The sequence below is a fragment of the Dermacentor albipictus genome, chromosome 2 (assembly GCF_038994185.2).
Source record: "Dermacentor albipictus isolate Rhodes 1998 colony chromosome 2, USDA_Dalb.pri_finalv2, whole genome shotgun sequence".
In the NCBI taxonomy this organism is placed as follows: Eukaryota; Metazoa; Arthropoda; class Arachnida; order Ixodida; family Ixodidae; genus Dermacentor; species Dermacentor albipictus.
Window position 1 is genome coordinate 89,255,207 of NC_091822.1, and position 25,551 is coordinate 89,280,757.

The 25,551-nt window shown below is 46.5% G+C and overlaps 1 protein-coding gene across 1 annotated transcript; it reads left to right on the forward strand.

Moving 5' to 3' along the window:
• The first annotated feature begins 2,791 nt into the window (after positions 1-2,791).
• On the forward strand, positions 2,792-24,755 carry LOC135900957 (glutathione S-transferase 1-1-like). Its single transcript, XM_065430586.1, has 5 exons — positions 2,792-3,002; positions 5,439-5,497; positions 7,843-7,984; positions 19,161-19,331; positions 24,449-24,755. Exons 1-5 carry the CDS (start codon positions 2,862-2,864, stop codon positions 24,584-24,586), a joined length of 651 nt encoding a protein of 216 aa, XP_065286658.1. The 5' UTR covers positions 2,792-2,861; the 3' UTR covers positions 24,587-24,755.
• Positions 24,756-25,551: the final 796 nt, after the last annotated feature.

A 25,551-nucleotide genomic window follows, 5' to 3' on the forward strand; every position in this document is an offset into this window, starting at 1 on the left:
AAAAGAACGATGTTAGCGTGTAACGTAGAACTTACGCCACATTTTATACGTCACATCATGAGGACGTGAGACGCTCTTTCGCCCGACCTGGCCCTTGCACTATTAAACACCACATAGCATCATCATCACTTGATGAGCATGACGCTGAGGATTGAAATTTTAATCTTAAATTTGCTTTGATTCGGTTTGTTTAACACATCACTACGCATTCAAAGGCACCCTAGAGGTGAGGAGAACGAAAAAAAGAGGTGCATTTCGGCAGCTTGGATATCCGTGCCAGCCTCATCTTACAAAAGCAGCAACAAAACAGAGTGCGCAGGAGCTTTTCTACATCAGACTTCTTTAGGATACATTCTTTAAAGGCAAACAAATAAAACCGATTTTTCCATTCAAAAAGCGAATCGACTTGAAGTTCAATTAAGCGCTTTTTAAGCAATTTCAGGGCAGCTTGAGGTAAGCGTTGTGTGCCTTGTTACAGCACCTTCCAGATTCAGTTGACATACATGGTATTGTGTATGGTATGGCATGAAGTACTTTATTTAGGTCCTGAGGGGTCAGTCTGGGACTGATGCGGGCCGCTCCCACGTCTGTACAAAGAGGCCGAGCCTCTCTGCCATCACACGGGCCCTCTGGACAGCCTTGACTTGGGCCGCCAGCACTTCACTGTGCAGCATCCGTTGCCAACACTGTTCACCTCGAGAACAATCACCGGTCAACGCCAAGCAGCACCAAACCATGTGTTCTAAATTGAGCAAACCCCCACACTTACTACAATAGGCTGAAGCCCCGCAGTCCGGAATAATTTTATTCATGATGACCGGGTTAGGGTACGTTCGTGTCTGCAGAAGCCTTAATGTAACCGCCTGTGGCCTATATAATTTAGAATGTGGCAGGGGGAATGCCCTGCGCCCTAAGTGATTGTGCTTGGTGATTTCGTTGTAGGATAACAGTTAGTGCCTTTCCTCAGGAGTGCGAGATCCAGCCCCTTCAGGGAGTGCACGGCACACTAATACTCGTGCCTCCCTGTGCGCCACCTCGTTGAGGTTACGCGGGCCTCCCTCCACTGTCCCCATGTGCGCCGGGAACCAAGTAACTGTATGCGAAGTGATATCCCTACCCTGTGTATTCTGGCAGGAATTTCACAGAAAGCTCAAGTGGGGCACGGCTTTTGTTACGATTGTAATTGTGGCGGAAGAAGAGACGAAATCGAGATTCTGAGACAAATAAACTTGCACCCATGACAAAGGACAGGTTTCAGAGGTCGTGCGTGCAAGTTTACGTGTCCGAGCATCTTGATTTAAAAGAATGTTTAAAATAACGTAAAAGGAATTTTGTAATGCGGACTTCACTTACGGGAAATCCTGAAAGCGCCACCAGTTTGGGGATACATCAATTTCAAAAATTAGACAAGAATGTGTTGGCGTTCGGGCCCAAATTTGAAAAAGAAAACATGACGAGAACAATCAAGAAGTACACAGGAAAGGCGCTCACAGGTGCGCTTCTTTCGACGTTTTGGTCCGGTTCGCGGCTTTCAAACGTGAAAACTACCCAACTCGCCTGCGTGCGATCTGTAGTTTCTTCCATAACTGTGTGAATTATGTTTTCAGAAAGCAATACCAAATTTATGTCGTTGTGCATGCTGGAGGCGGATACTTGCAACATCTTGGCAGCTGCGTTTTCTGGTCCTTTTCTGTATTCGTGTGGCTGTACTTACAATAGTTGCGTTACAGGTTCTGCAGTAAAGTTATAGACTCCAGCACAAAAAAAGATGCTGCAGTAAGTTCATCGACTTCCGGAAGAAAACGTTCTGCCGCAAAACTGGGTTTCTCTACGAAACAAAATAGGCCAACCCATATTATAAGCGTCGGAGCAAGATACTGGGAAGTCACAATTTGAGTTCCTATGTGCGAAACTAAATTGCTGCAACAGCTAAAAGTTGCGGCAGCACTGACAGACCTTTGGCAACATCTTTAAAAAAATTTAAATTCAAGAACATTCCGACAACACGCTTCGAAACTGAAATAGGCGCTCCACTGTAAGTACGGCGTTCATAAGTGAATGCTGGGAACAAAATGTGAGCCGCGAGTTGTCGGAAAAATTTTGCATAGCTCCGCAACTATTGGTGCAATGAGATCGACAAAAGATTTTAAAAGCGCTTTATTCGAACTTTCCTAGGTCCATTGTTTCCTTTTTCTTCCACTAATTCCGCTACGGTGACTGCGCACGCTCTCAATGAAGATAATGCTGTTACGATACAGTACCAGGAGGTAATACAAGCGCTGTGCTGAAACCGACAGCGCGCTCACAAAGTTTTCATCATGCCAGAAGTACATACGCAGCTGATAACACAGTCTTCGGCGCTGGACCGAAAGCATTCATCCGGTTTCGCACAGCGTACAAATACGCACAGGTTAAAACCTAACGGCAGTATTTGAATTCTGATACGCATTGGTAACGTACAAATAAATAATCAAAAATATGTTCAGTCAAAACAAGCGCAATCGAAAGCACTCTGGACACCTAAATATATGGCACTATACGTTGTTCCTGTCACTGCGTTTGGTGCGTACGCCAACCCTCCCTAGATTTCCGCTGTAAGTTCAGTGCAAACTGTGCGACCCACTATTGCCATCCGTTTTTTTTATTTTGCTGCCGTTCACCTACCTCCGCATATGCGACGCGGTAGCGCTATACCTGCCGTTGCGGTACGCGCCGGAGGCGGCGGCCTTAATGACGCTCCTTCTTTCGCCCTCCTCGCCACTACTACTCGCCAGACACGAAACCAGCAACCTCTCACTCCCGGTCCTTCGTTCCCCGTAAGCGGCCACCAGAAAGGTGCTGCTTCGTCGTCGGCGATAACCATGCCTGTCTTGCTGTACAATCTAGTCGGCAGTCCGCCGTGTGGCTTCATCCGCTGCTTGGCGAAACACATCGGCGTCGAGCTGAACCTCAAAAACCTCGATTTCACCAAAGGAGAACACCGCACCGAACAGTTCCTCAAGGTTAGTATACATGGTTTGGGACTTCACCTTTGTGTATACACGCTCAAACTATGCCTGCTTTGTTTCCTTAGCGCATTGTAGAAACTCTGAACCTGCTTTTTTGCACGCTCAATCGTCTTCGTCAGAAAATAGTGTCTTTCTTGACGCGAATGTAACTAAGCCCACCTTCCACGCAAACACATCTGTGGAAATGTTCAGAGATTTGTTAACTACATTGAATTGCATTTAATGACGACTGAAGAACGGAACGAGTGATATTTTGTCACGAAGTTATAAAGGACTCGTTCATTATCTAGGTACGACAGGAACAAGGCTTGAATTTTCATTCTACCTGACATTGCTTATGCTGCTATCAGGCACATTTTTTTTTCTCTATTTCTGCCCCGCGAGTGATTCGTCCCTGCTCAGTTTTTCAGCCGGCTGACATTGTCGTATTCACCATAAGACGATATTTCCAATTTAATATGCAGCACAATGTGTGACGGAACCCCAAAAGACGCGTGTTTAGAAATGACTGCAGCTATACCAAATTGGACAGTGTGAGGTGAGGACAGTTCAGAGTACGCTTCCACGGAGAAAGCTTGCAATCGGCACCGGCAGGCCTCGGAAGCTTCATTCGCAAGGCGACGTCCTTGGTCCCTTCTCAAAGGCTTCGTGTTCGTGACAGAGTAAGCGTGGCCACTCAAGCGTTTCCGTGCGGTCTGCGTGTCTGCCAAGTGCTTCAGTGGGCATCGCTTGAGAGGTTTTTCTACGTTCCTTCGCTGAATTATCCGCGGCGCTGTAGTCGGCAGACCAGGAAAGTGCGGCGCGGCCTTGAGACGTTGTCGCAAGCGGCTGTGGCACCGTGATTTAAGGCGGTTTAATGACATTATGCTAGCCAGCCACGCTCGCTCGAGGACGCATGCACTCGCAGGCTTACATTCATTTTCAAAGGAAATACATATGAACAACCCAATCCTAAATATGGCAGTGTTTAATAGCGATAAATTAACCCCTTGACCGTTTTGGAGGAGTCCTGCTTGCCCAAGGGGCTTTGACAAGCAGGGCTCGTCTGAAACGGTTCAGGTGTTAATATCCAAAATTCGCATCGAGAATGCATGCGCCCCCAATGTGTTTAGGACGAGTGCAGCACATCCTTGATGTGTTTCCCTTTGGGAGTTTTGGACGAGAGACATTCGTGCACAGCTTAATTTGTATTTCAGTAGGCAGATGGCAATACGTGCCCGCTGATATATTTTTTCTTCAACACCTGGAGCGTATTTTTGGTGTGGCAGCCCTCATGTTCAAAACGGCGTCTCAGGGAGGCAACGTGTTTATCCCAGGCTCATCTTACTAAAAAAAAAAAAGATATTTCTTTGTTTTTTTCTGCGTCCGACGATCATGGTTCAGGCTCGATGTGTACATTGTTTCAGGAGGCAAACAAAAACGTGATGATGGCTGATATCGCCAACTCCCCAGCCGTAGAAGACGAAGAGAAAAGCGCAGAGTAATATGCGCGTATTCGGACTGAAATTGACGGGAACAGATTTATGGCGAAGGATGTACGGTGTCAGTTTTATTCTCAGACCTGTAAGAAGAGGGCTTTGAGCTCACCAGCCGAATTGCTATAATATATTGAGTGTTTTGTAGGGGATGAGCTGGTTTTGGTTACAGTCGATCCGACTCTATGTAATTCATTTTTTCGGGCTCTACCACAACTTGTGAAAGCTATATTAGTAAAGTAACCTACTCTTAGCATGCTCAGCTAATGGAACAGATAAAAGAACAATTTTCTAATTACTTCCATCATTCTCGTGATAACCAGCACGTGGGTAACCTTTTTGTCTCGAAGCCTGTTTTTTAAAAGAACATTATTCAAAAACAGCAATAAAAATTACCAGGCTGGGTAAGAAATTTTTTGATAAAACAATATGGCTAAGGGCGTTCAACTACGCGACAAGCTAGAAAAGGTTTCTTTCAAGCACATTTAATGCACACCTGAAGAGAAAGCTAGGAACTTCCTGAGGTAAATGTCATTGTATAATAGATTGTTTTATGAAATTTTGAAGATTAAGGTGGCGTGAACCGATTCGCACCCGGTGGGGTTGCTCAGTGGCTATGGTGTTCGACTGCTGAGCATGAGGTCGCGGGATCGGATCCCGGCCAAGGTGGCCGCATATCGATGGGGGCGAAATGCGAAAACGCCCGTGTACTTAGATTTAGGTGCACGTTAAAGAACCCCAGGTGGTCGAAATTTCCGCAGTCCTCCACTACGGCGTGCCTCATAATCAGAAAGTGGTTTCGGCAGGTAAAGCCCCCTAATGAAATTAATGAACCGGTTCGTGATTATTGCTCTTTACTGAAAGCAGCTTTAATCATATTTCTTGTTTTGTTGGGCTCACACACCACTGTCTAGCTCTGTTCGAGATAGGCATCGCAATATTTGTTGTTTTGCAGGTCAACCCCTTCCACAAGGTACCTGCCATTGACGACGATGGCTTCATTGTATATGAGAGGTATGACTCATCGATCGTTCTTCTTGCCATAGATTCCGCCTCCTTTAACCACAATCGCCGACAGGTGAATCCACCAGAGGCTCGAAACGAGACGATCATATGGCTTCATGAAAATTGGAACTTTTGCCGGCCAACAAAGCTGATTGTAAGAGGAATAATGCTGTGCAATTGTTCGAACGTCAAGCTGTCTAGATCTGCGCGTCCTGCACGATGACCGAAAAACACGAGCGCTTGTATGTAGTGAAGAGCGGGTGTACGTTTGCCTATAACGGCTTCACGCTACACCGGCACAATTCAATTGGTATTGGTATTGTACAACTTTAATAAAGTCCTACAGATCGTGAGTCTTCCCGAAGTGGGCCGCTCCCACGTGGCAACCGGAAGGCCGAGCCTCTCGGCCGCATCGTGAGCCTGCTAGACAGCCCAGAGTTGGTCAGCCAGAAGAGGGCTGCGGAGAACCGCCTCCCATCTGGCCGAGCTGTTAGCGATAACAGAGCGTGACCGCGCACACCACCAGAGCATATGGTCTAACGTGGCTATATCTCCACAATCCTGGCAGGTAGCGTTGGGGGAAGTATCCGAATAGATTTTATGTAAGGGCGACGGATCCGGATAGGTATTCGTTTGTAGTAGACGGGGTGTTAATGCTTGAGCTGTATTGAGGCGCGGATGAGGAACAAAGTAGGTTCTACGGCTGAGATAGTAGCGCTTAGTAATCTCGTTCTAGGTGGAGGGCGTGTCCCTGTTCTCTGGGGAGTCGGCTTCCGATTGGTCGAGGGTAGCGTGGTGGGCGAGTTTACGCGCAGCCCCGTGAGCCGACTCGTTGAGGTTGGGAGGAACACCCTTTATCTGACCCTGACGGGCCGGAAACCAATAAATGAAGTGGTGCGTGATTGCCTTGCCCCCAATAAGTAACCACAACGTATTACGACGTATAGCTAAATCTACCACCCATTTAGATGTCCTGCATTTCCCGGCATGCTCCGCTCACGCGCTTCACTCTGGGGTTTATGAGGGCACGGTGCACGGCACAAGTGCTTATGCAGTCGCTAGAAATTGCACTCGGCTTCCCTCCAGTTAAATTGAATTATGAGGTCTTAAGTGCCAACATCACGATGTGATGATGAGGCATGCCGTAGAGGGGCACTCCTGATTGATTTTGGCCACCAGGGCATTTTTAACTTGCCCCCGATGCACGAGATGGTAGTGTTTTTTTGCACCTCGCACCCCTGCCCCGCCCCCCTCCCTGTTCCGTCAAAATGCGGCGGCGCGGCCGGGATTTCATCCCGTGACCGGATGGTTAGCACCGCAAAATCATACCCTCTAAACACCGCGGCAGGTTTCCGCCAGTTCCACACAGTCCGGCATCGCTGCTACCTGCTTCAATCGAAAAACTCACATTGCGGTTTAAGCGGTCATATTCTAAAAGCGGCTTTGTCCGGATGCCGTGTGCATGCTTTCTGTGAAAATATCAGGGCGTAATGTATGGGCGACAAAGACCCAAAAGGCACAGCCTACAGAAATGATCATCTATGTGATTATTATGCCCTACGGCGCCGTAGATGTGTCATAACCAAGTTATAGGCTCGTAATAATGACTTTAACATGAGGCACAACGTAAGATGCCGCGGCTAAGTATTGTACAAACCAACGCATTCGCCACCGTAGACAGCCTTTTAGCCATTATTCGGTGCCCGAATGATTTCCCGTCGCGTTCAGCTCAGAAGTTTGTCGAATTTTAATTTGCGAGCTGGAGTATGCAAGGTATACGTAAAGACAGTAAAGACGGTGCTCTGCCGCCAGAAACTCAGATTGCGGAAAGGAAGGAAGACGGGGTGGGGGGGGGGGGGTGCGTTTACGGGTATGCAAGTAAGGTTGCACCATTTGGCATTATTAACTGCTTTGAAAATGACGGTAGACAGTATGGTAGTCCAACAGCCAAGGAGGAACAGGGCTAGTTTATTTTCCACAGGGCGAACATTTCAGACGGCCGACACAGTGGCGCTAAGAAGTATGAAAATGAGAGCTGTGCAAGAAAGTGAAGCGTAGCGCCTGTGGCCCGGATAAGCGCTGTCCGCGGCTTTTTGTCACTGCCCAAGTCGTCATCGCTGCCAAATCTTTAATTGTATCAGGCGAAAGAGCAGAGTTTTATGTATAAAAACACGTCTAGCAGGTCAGCCTGACCTTATGCGCTTTAAAGCTGGGGAAGGGGGTAAACGGGAACGAAAGTGAATGAACAGGCGATGGAGGCTTGTAGCAGGTGATATTTTCCAGAACTAATGGTCACTCCGTTGAAGTATACGTGGCCCTACCTCAGATTCGTTTGTTTCGCTCGATCTATGCAGCAACGCCATCGCCTACTACCTGCTGCGGAAGTATTCCCCTGAGTCGGACCTGTACCCCGCGTGCATTGAGACGCGCACTCGCATCGACCAGGTGCTGGCAGCCGCCAGCAGCAACATACACCCGCAGCTTGGCGTCTTTTTCGTAAGTGCTCACTATGTTGCAATAGAGCAATAATCTCCATTTATTGACACTTTGCTTGAAATTTTGGTATATAGGATATCTTCAGGATGTAAAATAGGCTATTAAAATAAACTCCATCTATTGAGGGCTTAGTGCACATGCAGATTATAGAAAAAATTTTTTGCGCACGCGTTAGTGTCTCGGTATGTGTGTTTGTGTGCGTGTGCATGTATGTGCGCGTGCGTGCGTGTGTGCGTGCGTGCGTGCGTGCGTGTGGGTGGGGGTGTGGGTGGGGGGGGGGGTGTTAAAGGGTGTGGGATGCGTTTGAATGTGTGTCGTTCTGTGCGCGTGGGCCGTGCTCGCACAGGAGAGACTTCACACGCAAAGTGTTTTAGGTAACTAGTCCCAAACCTATACAATTCATTTAATATAACCGGTTGTATACAACCAATTCAAAGTTGCGCAATGCCCCTTTTGAGCTACTCAAGCCACTCATCACAGATGAACTCATAGAGGCGCACAGAAAAGGGAATACACTCGCTTAACTCAATCTTTCACAGGACGTTACATACACTCTGCAACAAACGCACTCTGCAAATTCGCATACCAGCAGCCGACTCCACACTCCTACCAGTCCCCCGCCTGATGCACACTCAGCTCACAGTAAAACCCTTCTCTCGGAACACTCATGCCACCTATTATTCGGCCCACCGCAAAGCCCGTGCAAAAGCTCCTCACAAATACTACGGTTCTAATCCTGACAATGACACTGACAATACATTCCAACCCATCGCAACTCTCCATTTTTCCTGATTCACCCACCCCGGAATCATCTGAAGAAGCCGCCACCACGCTTGCCTTCACAGGTACTGTCATCCGGTACGTCCTTACCAACATAAAAACCGCTCTCCTAAATTTTGCACGAGAAGGAGTCCACGAGACCGCTTTCCTCATTCTCAGCTCGTCCTCCATCAACCCGCCCCGCCATGTAGGACGGAGCACTCTGGGAACCCCGGCAACTTAGTCGCCAATGACCACACCCGAGGTGTCATTAACCAGGCAGCGGCGGATACGGAGTCGGGCTCTTCCGGGGAGTGCGTGCGCTCGTTAATCGAGCTGACTAAGGCCTATCACGGCGAACGCCAGCTATACTCCCGCCCCACTAATCCCTTGGCAGTTATCACCAAATATATACGCGCCGCCTTCAGGCCCGCACCCTCGGTTCCCCTTATTCCTTCTACCGCATCCTCGCGGGAGCATACATCCCCGCCTGCGTTCAAATCATCCACCCAAATTATCTGTGAATGCCCGGCGGACCATCCACCGCGGCGCCCGGAGCTCCTGATCACCTGGGAGGAATGGGAACGCTCTTGCGCTCGACGGGCCCGGTCGCGTATTTGGAAAATCCAGAAGGGACAACGCATGGCAACCGCAGCGCCACGCTATTGGCTGCCGCCTGCGGGGACGCGCCGTGGCGTCATGCCTAACAACGTACTCTCATCACCAGCGGTTTCGCGTAGCTTGTTGCGTGTCGTGGCCAACGCCGTGGCCAACGTTTTGTCGTGGCTGGCACGCAGACGCGGCTACGTGAAACTGGCGTAACTGTGTGCTGGCGCGGTCGCGAGCCGAGGGTGACGCGACTTTCCGTCCCATCCATCGAAGCGCCGTCTCCGCCCTGCCGATTGATAGGAATCGCGATCTACGCTGGTGCGACAATTTACGCTGCGAGGATCGCTGGGCGAAACCCATGCCGACAACCGATTGATAGGAATCGGGATCTACGCCGGTGCGACAGTTTACGCTGCGAGGATCGCTGGGCGAAAACCATGCTGACAAGATCGGAACCTGTGAGATGGAGTCGTATTCAACCACTACTACTAATGATACGCAGCGCGATGCCCTCAAGAGGAAACAAAACGCCCTTGCGATTACTGTGCTGCTCACGTCCTGTTAATGCAATTCGGCATACATCGACACGGCGTGCAAGCACTGAATAGTGTTTTAACGTATGTGCGCTGGCACAAAACGTTATAAACAGTCCCGAAAGAGCCTATATTGCATTGGATGTTAAAGTTCACCCTAGATATCAATAAATGTTGCAGGTATGTGCCAATTTCTTCACCTAATTGCAGAGAACTCTCTCGGGCCGTTATTGCATTTTTATGGCTTCCTCCATGTCCCAATATGCTGAATTTCAAGTACATTGAAGTTGTTGCAGATGCGAAATGCCACTTTTATGATGTATTTAGTTCGCCTGTTAAATATAGTTTAAAAAGTTCTGTTCAAAAAGAAATTCCCATCTTTTTACAACTGGGATAAACAATGTTAGAGGTGGAAAGCTGTATAAGTGAAAACTAATACTTTAATTTACTAGCACTGCTTTAAGTGAATTTCTAAAGCACAGCAATTTTGCTTGCCTTTTTCTGTTTTATAAATTAAAATGTACATCTTTGAAAGGCAGCCTGACCCTCTTTAAATTCGAAATATTGGGCACAGACTGGGAACACTGCTTTCCAATACACTTGCTGAAACTGCCTTATCAGAACACCCTAGTACACAATGCAGATCCATTAAGAAGTGACAAGACAGTTTGACAATTTTAATCATTGAAAGACTTAGGGAAACCTTTTTTGGGTTGTTTTTCCTTGCTTTCAGACACTGCACATTGCCCTTTAAGGCATGTTTTCAGTGTTTCTTTTTTTATGGGGAAGGCGTGATAACATCTTTTACACCATGTCAATTATGTTGTGCCGTAATGTGTTCTTGGATGGAGTCTTGCCCTTTCATTCAGTACAATATAATGTAGTTTATTGTGTCATAGGCCATTATACATTTGAGTATGAGTGTAGCATTTTGCTAAGTTTTGCCTCTGTCACCCAAGCTTGCAAGTTTGCTACCCACTGCTGGTGACGTGTGACACATGTGACTTTTGTTCAATAAAAGGAAGTCTATCACTTATCCTGTGCACGGGTTGTCTTCTTGAATTGCAATTTGTTGTCTATATTAGTTCTTTTGTTGCATCTCAGATTAGGAATGGCTATCATAGTTGACATCATTTAACCATATTGCACAAATGTAGATATGTACTTGCAATATGTGGCCACCATAAGTATAAATAGAAGTTAATAATTCAAGAATAGTGCCTTTGAATGGCGGGACAGCCATGAAATGTAGCTACAAGTTACCGGCGCTGTAAGTAGCACTGTTTGTGCAGAATATAGTTGAACTCAACTACTTTCAAACATCACTGTTTTTGTCTGCATTTGTATAGCTCTAATTCCTGTGAACAACACAAATCTGGTGGAAGAGTGGCTTGCACCTGCAGTTGGACCCAATGAATAGCCAAATCTCTGCATGTTTTCATGTTATTAGCATATTATTAGAGGCGGTCATTCTTGTAGTAGCCTGTTTGCCCAGTGTAGAAGCCACTACGGGTGTCAGGATGTTGTACACATCTTCGGCTTTGCAGGGGACACAGCATCTGGCACATAGTTTGTCACAGGCCATGTCTTTGGGGCAAGTTGGGTTTACTCACTTGCAAAGGGAGAACCAAGCTTGTTGGATAAGAATTAAATCGCCTGTACACTCAGTGACCTTCATTTTGTGTGACATATATGGTTATTGCTACCCTTGCTTTATGCACTTCTTGTCCGACAGCAGTCTTGCTTTTGAAACACTCGGGACAGCTTTCAGCAAGCTGGACAGGAATAGCACTGAAAAACCAGCAGATGTTAATTGTCGCACTTGTCATGTGAAACTTCATACAGTATGATGAGGGCGGAAATTAATGAGGGTGTTCCACAAGGCCTTGTAGCGCATGTCATGAGTTTGGAGCAACGTGATGTATAGCACTTTTCTGATCGCATACTATAGGTTCAGCAGGTGTGGCCATGGTTTAAGTGCAGTGCAAGGTCAAGAAAACAGATATCTATGAGCAGCACCCTGGTAAAGGAGACGCTGAGAAAACTAATGGGAAGCCTGTTGTACATCTAATTGACCAAGTTGCTGAATTATGGGGTTTTACGTGCCAAAACCACTTTCTGATTATGAGGCACGCCGTAATGGAGGACTCCGGAAATTTCCACCACCTGGGGTTCTTTAACGTGCACCTAAATCTAAGTACACGGGTGTTTTCGCATTTCGCCCCCATCGAAATGCGGCCACCGTGGCTGGGATTCGATCCCGTGACCTCGTGCTCAGCAGCCCAACACCATGCCACTGAGCAACCACGGCGGGTGACCAAGTTGCTGGCTTCATCAGGCAAAGGGTGATAAAGAGAAGGAAGTCATCAACACATCAGAATGTTTTTGCATATAGACACTGCTAAGGTTCTCAGGCACGCCAACAAGTCTTAGTGCGTAGGCTATGCATGACCAACTACATATGCCTTCTGTTTGGACAAAGAACTGCTCATTGTAACTGGATGAAGATGGAGTGGACAGAAATAAATGGCAGCTCCATTAATCTGGTTTCACTGGCATCAACACTGATTTGTAAGTGCGCATCGCCATACTCCACAATGCCTTCTTGGGTGACATCAACAAGGACCAGCTTGAGGCAAAGGGTAATAGACATCTTTACAAGCTAAAAATGCATGCATGCATGGAGAGCACTTTGTGTACAAAAAGTAGGCACTTCCACAGGAACTGGAAAAGGAACATATTATTGACAGTGGGCAAAGACAAGCTTCTCTGCTACTATACACCCAGCATTGTTGCCATGTAACGACATCTGAAACAATCCCTCTCAAAGAGGAAATCATCTTTGTGTATCCATAAAGAGGGTAGCAGGCAAAGCCCCTTCAACAATGATGCCAGCTTCAAAAGGCCCACTTGCACATCCTGAATGCTTCCTTCTTAGACTTTGCTGGGTGCAAGCACTCTACTGTCCAAATGTTGTCATTGAGAGCACTGTTCGTTTGGTTGCAATACAGTTCTGAAATGATTGCAACAAATTTCCCTTCCTAGTTGGTCTGGAGGCCTACGGTGCTCATGAAGCAACACCATGAGATAAGCAAGGTGACAGGATGCCTCCAAGCCCTTGTTTGTTTATCACACTGTTTTGTTAGTAACAACCATGAGATCTGAGACCAACAAGCTCACGTTCGGCACTCTAATAGTTATTGTGGAGGATCCATAATAAAAAGCACAAAACAGAAAACTCAACAGAAAGGATAAGGCAACATTTAACACTTAGTATTGCTGCAGCCCGCCCCCTTTTAGTCTGGTCATGCTACATTTTTTTCTATAGATAGGCATGAACTTATCCTGTGCGCAGCTTACTGCAGAGAGCATAGGTGATGTTCCCAATCGGTGTCCGACGTTTATATAGACTATGTGCTGGCTCAAAGAGGCTCGAAACACTGCAATGGAAGCTTCTAGTAGAAAAGGTACCGCGAAGAAAAAAAAAAACTGTGCTACAACCACCTTGGCAACACCTTGTCCTCTTAATAAAGATTGTGCTTCCGTATCAACTTCAGCCCTCCAGTTTAGAGTAAGTACCAGTGCACTTATGAACAACGAATCAGTTCTCAAAGAGCACGTGCAGTCCAGCCAGAAGCATAGGCATGAATCCGCATTGTGCTCCTGCATTGAAGGTGAATAATGCATTACAATATGGCGAATGTGCCTTAGTAAGCTTCCTGGCAATATGAATTTGTAATGTACAAAGAATTGTCAATAAAGCTTACCAAGAGCACAGATGCACTTGCAAATTATATCACAAGTGAAAATAATGAGTAAACCTATGTGCCCTTTCCACTCTTATTATGCTTTACTGCACGATGCTACACCCCTGTATTGCGGTGTAGCAAGCTACGAAAGAAACGTTGCATAATTGAGCTTTTTAAGATTACCTTTTTCGCAATACTCCTATGTACTGCGGTGAAGCATACTAAAGGGGAAAGGGGCCACTGTCACTGGACATAAAAAGAGTTCTTTAATTATACACTCGCGCAACCGCCGCCTCTCAGGTCGCCTGAGTGGACATACTATGCTGGGTGATAGCGGTCCCCTCCCACTTTTAGTATCCTTCAGCGCGAAACTAAAATGTACTGCGGCGAAGAAGCAGTACATTTGTACTCCATGGGTGAATAAACAAATGGTTTTTACAACAGTACAGAAATAAACGCGCACCATGCATCAGTCTACCACATGGAAGAGGGTCGCAACAAAAGGTAGCTGATTCACACAGGCTGTGTAGCCCGCTTATCAGTCGTAAAGGCTATTATGGGAAATTCAAAATTTCAGACACACAGAAATATGTTTATATGTTTACGTTTATGTTTAAGACTGCCAGAACTTCCACAATAGGAAGTAATTTACAACACACAAATGCAAACAACACAGACATATGCCTTGTTTTCAACTCGGTCATCATGCAAATGACACATAGCACGGAAAAACGCGAACAAGCTGTGTGTTAGCATCGTAAACTTCATACTAGGCAAGGAGCACACCACAATCCCGCGACAGCCGCTAATGAGACCAAAACGGGAGCACATATCTGTGAACGTGCAAATGGAGACCCCTAAGCCACTCTGCTCCTCCACCACCCCCCGCTGCACGGCTGCACCACTCGTTTCAAGCACAGCACACTTAATTGTGTACACAATCAGCGCTGAACAGTGCATGGGCGATCGACGCAGTCGCATTTACATGACTTGTAGCGAGCAGCACATCCCTCAATGTCCGTTAAGCAAAGTCGGACACGGTGACGCCACATCGCGGTTCGCAGAACTTCGCTGCCGAGGCGCTAGAAGCACGGGTCACAACGCAGATTCTGTACTGCGAGAGCTCACCGAGGCGAAAGTCGCACTGCCGCACCACCACTACTCGCGGCTTTCCGCCAAGTAACACAGAACCTACCACCAACACACAAGCAACGCAAGCACGATCACATAAGCAACGTCGAACAACGCACGGTCCGCGCGAGCCGGAGAACGAACATGCCGAGAACGAACATGCCACGGCGTCGCTCGGCGCCACCATCATGCCTTCTCAAAAACCGTAAACAATCCTGCCCCTAGGCGCCTATTATCAGGTCACGTGAGGGATTTTTGTACGGAGAGCACCGGCAACGAGAGTTATCGCTTGGCGCCGTTGCTAGGAGTGACATCACGGCGTCCCGCAGGCTCGTAAGCCAATAGCGTGGTGCTGCGGTTGCCATGCGTTGTACCTTCTGGATATTCCAAATACGCGGCCCGGTCAGGCAGAAGATCGCCACTGACCGGGTCGCCCACGTCATGGAACCTTATGAACGCACGAATGTGAAGTGCAGTGGGTTCATGCTGGGTCCCTGGAACCAACGTGCTTCCATCCCTTCGTCAAATAAAGTTGGTTCTGTCTCTCTCCGTAATAGATGAGCATCAGTGATTAGTCGACAATTAGTTTTAAGGAATTGGAGAGTAATCGTACGAACGCAAAACAGAAAGTTACGAGCATCGGATAATATACGGTTCTTTTGTTTCCATGAATAAAAGTGGAGCATGCGGTAGATTTGTACCCTTCAGGAAATTGTCAACGAAGAAGGGGTTTCACTGAAGGCGAGACGTAGGAATAGGCGGTAACCGACAACGATTGTCACGAAGCGATGGCGCTGTCGTAGTTGAGACCATACTGCTATCGGCCACCTAAATCTCATCAGCTTTTACGCATTCTGTCCACAGGAAAACTATTGCAGATTACAGATAACTCTCTATATCAATATTTAGCAGTATGAGTTCTCCAGACGGCAACGTGATAAAAGTAGAAGCCATGATCATGATCGCTCGTTCGAAGCCTGTTTAAAAGTGCTGATGACGCTGCTAGCACACAGCTGTCACATACCGCTTCCTGAGCTCTGTGTGCGTTCTTTGGTGCCCGGGAACGTCATAGACTAATGAAACATCTTGATGAAATCAAACCGTCACGATGTTTCTAAACAACCTCTCGAATATTGTATTGAACAGTTTGCGCATACGCCGATAGCTAGCAAGGCACAGCTAGTTAATTCACTGTTGTTACGAAATGAGGCTTACTGCGAAAGATATTCTGATTTCACAAAAAGAGCAGCGAAGTTGCCTTCGTATAGTCCGCATCATTTCTTTAATGTTTGGCACAAGTTCTGTGAAACACGCCGAAGACAACATTCTGGTTTCTGCATTTATACGTGTAAACCATAGTATGAATAGTTTTTCCACTGCACCGACAGAGTATGGAAATCAGGGTTACGGAAAATCACTGAGAAACATTTTTGTTCTACAGTCGACATAAGTAGGTTGATGAAGCTGGTCAATGAACATCTGCCTAAAGCCGCCTTCTACGTTAATGTTGCCGTACAACATGAGTCCGAAATACCACTGGGGACGTAGAAGTGCTCGAGCTCGAAAGTTAATGCAGCAATTCAGTGGAAACCCGGATACAGTCTACACAGATGTCGCTCGATGTGGTGCTTACAAATACACCCTCGCAGTGGTAGGAGCAGCCGCAAATCAAGGGCTTGTGACTTGCACCACGGCTATAGTTGCATCTGTGAATACAGCAGAAGCTTCAGCCATCGCGCTAGCTATTAAAACTAAGGACGCTCTAGGACAATCGTCGATAACTCTTATACAGATTCCCAAGTCGCATGTAGACTATTCCTCACCGGGAGGCTACCACACAGCACCACTCACCTATTAGGATGCAACCTAACGCAGAAACACATGATCATCTGGTGCCCGGGTCACGCAGCACTCGCGGGCAATGAGAGAGCGGACGGCGCAGCTCGTGCTTTTATCAACCGAGTGGCCGACCACTCTGACGAAAACGCCTTTTTACTACGAGGCATCCTTGAGCACCAGCGGCTCGAGCAAAGAAAGTACAGTCCACCACACCCTGACCTATCCAGGCAGAACTCTCATGACTGGCGCCGAATAAAGACGCACACATTTCCAAACCTTTATTTGAAAAATGCCATTCACCCAACGCTGCACAGCGTTCGCGGTCCTTGGTGCGGAGGCACGCCAACTCTCGCCCACATTACGTGGGACTGCCAGAACAGGCGAGGAGATGGAGATGGAGATGGAACAGGATCGGGAGATGCAACTAGCGCTCCTCGACCAAGCACGGCAGACCGCTCAAGCCAGTGGGGCCCTGGACTAGGGGCTCCACCCACTCGCTTTCAGCATTTTTATTTTTTATTTTAAATAACCGTGTTGATATTTATATATACATATATATATATATATATATATATATATATATATATATATATATATATATACCGTACAACGGCAAGATGCTAAAAAAAGTTTGCGCCAGGTTGCATCCGATTGTATTCCACCTCGGACTGTCTTCAGGTGATCTCTTCTACAAAATATGGCGAGGCCGCTTCCAAGACCGATCATGATAAATTTCGATGTCATCGGGAGATTCATCTTTCCTAAAGATCGCGTGAAATTGCATTAAAGGGACACTAAAGGTTACCAGAAAGTCAAGTTAAAGTGGTAGAGCAATGTTCTAGAACGTCTAAGGCGTCAATATAATCGCGAACAGAGCTTTAGTAACCGAGAAATTGAGGTAAATGCATGACACGATTTGAGACCCCCCAGCGACATTCCGGTACTAAACCGATGACGAAAGGTCTCCCCGTAATTTATGTTACTAATACTCAACTACTCGTATTAAAAATATCATTTCATTCGATTATAAGACGGAAGAAAATGCTACTTGTCTACGTCTACTCGATTCTAACAAAAAAATAAGATTGTGACGTTACCCTTCAGTGGTATGGGTGGTCGAAAGGTTTCGTTTTCGCTCGACTCTGCGCGCACGACTCTGCACCGCGCACGCTTTGGAGTTTCAGTACTTTCGTTATCGCGTCGTGCAGTGATGGTTCTGCTGGCTCGCGAAACTTTCATTTGGAACAAGCAGCGAGAATGCCACGTCCATGTGATGTCGTGGGAAGCCCTCGTTGCTTTCCCGCTCCGGAGAGCCGGTGTCGAGGCCGCCGTCGTAGTACGCAACGACGCCGGCAGTGCGAGCCCTCAGCAGCAGGTCGCGCTCGTCGGTGCTCAAATCGCTGAAGTTGAGCCCACCATCGCGAGCCAATCTGTCGGTGTCAGGGTCCATTGCGACGAGCGTCGAAGTTTGCGTCATAGAATGAAGTACCAGCTTATGGGCGTCTTGCGCTGGAGCTTGAGGTATAGTAGCGGCGCCTGGTGGCGTTGCGGGAAACGACATCTGGGTCGGCTGTGGCGAAGCACGTTTCTAGGCCGAGTTTTGCGTCGATTCGCACTTTTTTATGCCCTGTTGCGAGTGCAGAAAGGCTCGTCACTTCTGACAGACCACGCCGACCACGCTGCGAGCTCGCCGCAGCCTATAGTTTAACGAAAACGGACTTTCCGTGTGCCGTGGGACGTAATTAGTTTCTCCTTCCGCTAGCCACCATACTCCCGCTTTCGCTCTGCTGTCGGCTCTGTCTTGGCTCTGTTTCTGGCCGCGCGTTTGCGTTTTGCGCAGAAAAGCCGTAGCGCCGTCTCCGGACGCCATTCTACTCACCGATGGCGCAACGTCACTATGAGACCATGATGTCAGTTCTCCTCGATCGGAGGGCGGGCGATTGGAACTACGCTAGAGGTACGCGGACGCTTCAGAACGCATTTTCTCTTAAAATAAGTCTCTCCTTGCCACGAAACAAGCGTTTCGAGGTTTCTGTGATGGTATTTCAACAGTCTACGTTGAGTTAATAGTAACCTTTAGTGTCCCTTTAAGAGATGAAATTTTGCGTCCATCGACACCTTAAGTGCGCATCCTTGTATACTGACGAACGTTTCCTGCCGGGTATTAAATCTCTTTTATGCTTGAATATGTCGCCATTTTTGTTGTAGTAGGTGTGGCACTCGCAAACCTTGTCAATTTTCTGCTCTTACCAGTTCTTTTCTCAGAAAATGTTAGGCAACTCTTAAGAACTAACTCGTTTACCTTGCCTGTTTTTTTAGATAATGGTGTATAGTTCAGAGAAGGGCTTTCTTCCGCATTTTTATCACCCTTTCTTTTCGCTAAATAATTTATGTATAACTTTTGTTTCACTATATTAAGACGTTTTCTGTACATCGCCTCATGCGCAATGCCAGTCTGCGCCTGTAAGACACCTAAATGAATTATAAAAGTGAAATGGTAAGTTCTATTAGTACGTAAATACATTGTACTAATCTATTTTTCCGTCTTCTATACAGCGTCCGCGCTACTTTCAGGGTATCAAACCAAGCGCAGAGGAGGTGAAAGCCTTCGAAGAAAACGTACTCAAGAACCTTGAGAACCTTATCGGAGACGGCAAGTTCGCCGTGGGGGACAAGCTCACTGCTGCTGACCTCTGCCTAATAGGGCATGTCACCGTCTGCCTCGAGGTAAGCGTATGCATGTGCTGTCGCCTCGTTTTACGACAGCAGTAATGTCCAACGCACCTTACGCCGACTCCGTATTACGCAGGCTCCTTACCTATGAAACACTGGTTGGTTCGTTTACCAGCTGTATGCCTGAGATGTCTAGAACCTGATATCGACAAAATTCTGATATAGGCAAAATTTAATGAGTAGAAAAAAGCCGTGCGCTTCATTTATGTTGCTGGGACATTTCATCTAGTTCCCATTTTTATGAACCTCGAGCTCATCATTCTCACAGTTTGTTTTCGCGTGTAGTATTTTCTAAGGGTTTTTATGAATGTCATGATTAACTCTCCACAACTCCCTCTATTCGGCAATTACAGCACACCTGCTGTAACTCCACCCACAACACACAACCATGCATGCACTGAATATATGTCTTTTTGATAAATAACTACAATGAAATGTTTGCCAACTGTTTTCCACACCCTAAGTAGAACTCTGGAACAGATTACCTGGTCATACCCAGTCTTTACCGCCTAGTGAATTCTCGTTATAATGTTTGAAGAAATTTTTTCTTTTACACGGGTTGTTCAATGACGACTGAGACTGATGCTCTGAAATAGTTATTTCTAAAAATTGTCAATCGGTACTTTCATCTTTTTCTATATGCTCTCATTATGTTGAAAGCACGTGTCGCGTCTTTTGTACCAAGCTAACTGTAAACTAGCTAACCGTAAGCTAACTGTAAAGCAGGTCAGTGAATTGTGACGATGCTTCGCAGAATGATAAAAAAACGAGGTTACTTTGACATGTAGTAGGGCATTGGTGCACGCGTAGATATGCACTGGAAGCGGTTTTATGTTCGCGCAAGAAGATCGTTTTACTGATTGATGCGAACTAGGCGTAGTAGAAGCAGTTGGAAGCGCGGCTTCACTTACTGCGACGCATATAAGAAGCGTAAAAATTGCCCAATTATACATTTCTACAAATAAATATTTCACTGCACCAGTTTCAATCTTTGTTGAACCACCCAAATATATATATGGTCCCGGATGCTGGCACAGCCTTGGAGGCTGCACTATGCGAAAATAATGGTTAAATCTGAAATGTAGGCTTACTGTGTGCACGCATATCTACGCCGTCATTGTGGAGTACCCACAGTAGCCACGTTGGGTTTGTCCCGCACTGAAACTGAAACCGACGACGCTCCGGCACCTCGAAGCAGCGGGACTTTCGCCACATAATTCTAGCGATTACACTGCTTAGACGCAGAGACCACGTTATCGAACCTCTCGGACTTCATTACATCTGCAAATCTTTTTTAATTCATTTAATCAGTCTTATTCACCCTGTTTCCATACCCCTGTATGCTTGAGGCATTTACCCTCGCATTAAAAAAATACATCCAGTTAGAAGCAGTAACGAACAAGTTACAGAGGTCCTTCTATAAGTAGCGATGGAGTTAGAAGCTCCTTGCAAGACATGAAGCGGCCGGAGAAGATGGTTTATCAGTCGATTTAATCGAAGATAAGGCAGACATACGAGGTCTCTTAGAAAAATATCCACCATTATTTTTTTTTTGCGAACACCTGATGGATGTGAAACAAGCGCGCTTGCATCAGCCGACATTGAACCTTCGTGAGCATGCGCAAATTTTTTCCCGCCTGCCGATAGTGTCAGTCGCTGGGACGCAGCGTTTGAGTGAGGTAGTGCGCAGTGCTCTCGTAGGTTTTTTATGCAAGGAAAATGTCGGAGCGACTGGAGCAGAGCTACAGCATCAAATTTTGCCAGGAACTGGGCGACATCCAAGTGGAAACCATGCGAAAGATTCAGACGGCTTTCGGTGACGATGCTATGAGCAGCACACAGATTAAGGAGAGTTACAACCGGTTTAAAAACGGCCGCACTTCGGTGGAGAGCGAGCCACGCTCCGGTCGGCCATCAACATTTCGAAATGACCAGGTCATTGCCGAAGTGAACGCGGTGAAGATGCGAGACCATCGTGTGACTACCAGATAAATTGCGGAACAGGTGGGCATCAGCACTTTTTTGCCACATTCGATTATGACCAAACATTTGGCCATGCAAAGAGTTGCGGCGAAATTCGCGCCGAAGCTGCTCATGGTGGAGCGAAATCAGCATCGTGTTGAAGTCTCACAGGACATGCTGGATTTCAGAAGCAGTCACCCCGACTTCATGAACACCATAATCTTTGGTGATGAGTCTTGGGTGTACGGGTATGACCAGGAAACCAAATCCCAGTCATCACAGTGCAAGCACTCCACGTCACCAAGACCAAAGAAGGTACCCCACGTGCGCCGCAACGTCAAAGTGATGCCGTCTGGTTTCTTTGACTCCCGCCAGGTGGTACACCACGAGTACACAACACAAGGTCAAACAATCACCAAAGAGTACTACAGGGATGTCCTCCGTCGCCTACGTGATGCTGTGCGACGCAAGAGACCGGATTTGTGGTCAACAGGAACTTGGCGCATCCATCACGACAATGCTCCAGTGCATTCCTCGCACTTGATTCAGACTTTCTTCGCGAACCTGACATTGCCCCCTGCGACTTCTGGCTGTTTCCCAAAATCAAGAGGCCATTGAAAGGAGCGCGTTTTCAGACAAGAGAGTACATCATGGCTGCAAAGACAGGTGAGCTAATCTCCATTACGAAAGAGGCCTTCTCGGAAGGCTTCCAACAATGGCAGCAACGCTGGGAGAAGTGTGTGGAATCCCCAAGAGACTACTTTGAGGGTGATTAGGTTTTCAACGCTCCAGTTATGCAAGTTTTCTTTTCTGCAGCCCAAGGTCGGATACTTTTCTAACAGACCTCGTAGTGCTTCAAGAACTAGCGTTCCTTTATCCGAACTGCATATGGACTTCCAGGATCCCAGAAAACTGGTAGAATGCCAACATTATAGTAAAGCACAAAAAAGGAAACGTTAAAACGAAAGAAATTGTAGGCCCATTAGCTTACGCCAAATGTTATTGTGGGGTTGTTTCTTGAACCATGCAGAATCAGCTGGTCCTGGCATCTGTGAATTAATTTCTGATGCTACGGCGGACAGTAGGTGGTGTACAAATCGAGCCCCGAATAACCGCTTTCTTTTCGGAACAGAAAGAGATCGCAAATGCAGTGCGTTGGCAGGCTGTATGCGCCGGAAGTCATTGCAAGGGCTGTAAACACCTGAAGTCCGCCAAATTATGACCACAACCCATAGTGTAGCCGACGAAGGATACAACAGGTGTGCGACGAGAATGAAGGTATATGCGTCCTAGGTGTCGCAGCAAAAGGGTTGAGCCCTGCAGGAAATACTGAAATCTACTGATGTTTTTAGCCTCTTAAGGATACAAACACTAGATTCGTTAGCATGTGCATAGCTAAAGGTAGTGCCCAAAACCGTGACGTCTATGACGCATTTTTGGCTCGCACATTGTTTCCGCCGCATGCAACCACCAAAAAGCATAGCCTTGAAGATTTGCCTCGGGTTCATCACCACTGTAGCGTAAATTTGAACACCACCTACTACAAGTTAATAATCCCTAGAGATATTCTCAGCATGAGCAGAAAAGGGAGGAAAGCAGTCAGAAAGCCGTCCATCTGGTAGCAACATGGAGGCACACGGAGTTTGTGGGCTGTCAATCAGAAAAAATATAGGGCCTAAAAAGAGTTTAGATCGTGTCCAAATAATATGCAACCAACTAAATTATATGCAAAACACAGGAACACTTTCACGAGACCACACCTGGCTGGGCATATCCTTAAAATTATTGTTGCACTCGAGATAGCAGGGTAAGTGGCACTGATCGTAAGAAATAAAGTTTTCACGTAGAACCTCAAATGTCTTGCACAAACGTCTAAAATTAGTAGGTTAAAAAAAAGTAGAAGCATGGTGTTTACAAACTCGTAACTCCCCATCAAAAACATTAATCGCAGTTCTGTAAACTACATATGGTAATGCATCTAACGCCGACAAATTTGATATATAAATTTCAAGCTAAATGTACGCATGGCTTGTGGAATATTCCTACTCGCAGATAGGGGCACTTTTCTGAGCGCGTAGTTATATGCCAATTTTGTTCGCCTTAGATGCTAGATTAGGAGCAGTTTATAGAAGTGTAGTTTCACTTATCATTGTTGAATTACAATGTTGTAAACTTGATAGATTAGCTCGTCATAATGTTGCGAGTTTCGGTAATTTATATAAAATTATATCGTCCAAATAAAAACATCTGTTTCCAACCGTCCCTAGACTTACTACTAATTCGGTGAAATGATTGCCCAGCAAAACGATTTCTTCGTTCCCATGTGAGTCTCCGAGCATAAGCTTCCTCGAACGAACATAAGGATGACCATATCGTAGAGTTATTCTATGAGCTCGTAACGATGATAATTTCAGAAGCGGCAGTGGAAGTGAGGGGCAGAACACTAAGAAAGGAAACAAGCAAGCTGTCCAATGCAGCACAAAAGTCTATAATGAATCAAGAGAACACGATAATACGGAGCGCAGGAAATTAGGACAGCCTGGCTGAATTATGCAAATCTCTGAAAGCGGAAAAATAGCCTGCATTCCAGAATGAGAACGGCAGAATAAGGATGGTATGCATGAAGTCAGCGAAGAAAATATTCAGCCTTGTCAGGAACAAGATTCACGGAGTCAGAGATAAACAGGGCTTTACCTTAAGCAAAAATCATGGTATAACTGTGCACTTTTCAGGGCAGCAACACAACCCAGATAAGATGTGGCATAAAGCAAATGGTAGCTTCGTGTGTTGTCATAGTGGTGAAGCAGAACTTTGCACGGTTTTGTGTGGTGGAAATCTGAAAGGAGAACATGGTATAATATTTTACGATGAGATAAGCCAGGGATATTGCTCTCGCAGGGACTGCGGGCATGCATAATCAACAGCACCAAACATACTTGCATTCTTGCGTACCACATACTTGCAAATATACAAACTGATATTGTTCTATAGAAGAAGGAAGTTAAGGGACCAAACATTTAGAGCCGATGATAATTAGGTGACGACACCAATCCATACAATTACATATGCTCAGTTGTCCATGCATTGTTCCGTGCTAGTCAAGGGCCTCCCGTTTAACTAATGCCTATCGATGCATTTTTTCCTTTCAGTTACCTTGTGTCGACAAAGCGAAATACCCCAAGCTTACAGCCTACTATGAAGTTATGAGGAATACGCTCCCCTACTACCAAGAAATCTTCGGGCCTTTCACTGTTCAAGCCAAGCAACTCTGGGACAGGCTGCAGTAGCCACTATTCGCCCCTCTTCCCCAGAGAAGCTGAGAGCGAGCCAGAAGAGAAATGGGAAAGGTAGGAGTGTTAACGGGAAGAACAGCTGGTTTGCTACTGTACATTGGGAAAGGGTGGGATATTATAATATTTATTGTAATGATGATCGAATAAAGCGATGTCATTCTTTTCACTTTGTCATGTGATAATATTTTACATTTAGCCTTTCCTTACCAACGTGTTTTCATAATAAATTACGCAATTTCACTCAAAACCGCATTGCACCTAAAAAAAGCAAATGCCGGTCTCATGTCCTTGTCACCATATGGTGGAAAATGAAGCGCAGCGGTGTGCTGAAGTGAAAACGCGTTTCGTGCTCTTGAATAGCAACGAAGTGTATAGGCTTCAATAGCAGGCTGCACATAGTGAGATACGAGCACTAGCGATGGGATACGTTGAGTGAGGAGGCTGCACAAATAGCTCATTGAGTAGCATGTCACGTCTATAGAGAGAACTATTTGGTTAGTAATTTCATGTCGCAGTTTGAGGAGTCATTGCCAAGAGCTCGCACCTGCTGGTCCTAATCTATCGGTTGGTAGTTTGGGGTGGCTGATCTCTGCCGGTGCTTGCTCTTCACCGGGTCAAATATCTCGCGCGCTAACATTGTTTCTCGCGTGATCTTTCTTGTATCGTTGGCCTTGTCAGGCCAGGTTTCCCTCTCGTCTGGTTTCACAGCATTTCACATTCCCAACAATTATCCTCCCCGGTCGCTTACCAGCTGTAACTTCGCACTGCTGCGCTAGAGGTCGCGGGTACGATCGCAAAAGTGGTGGCCTCATTTCGGTAGTGGTTAAAGGGATAAAAACACTCGCGTACGTGAATTTAGGGGCACGTTAATGAATGTCAAGTGCCCAGATTATCCAGGGCCTCCCACTTCAGTGGGACACAGCAACACATCCTAGCTAGCTTTGGAGTTTAAAACTCAC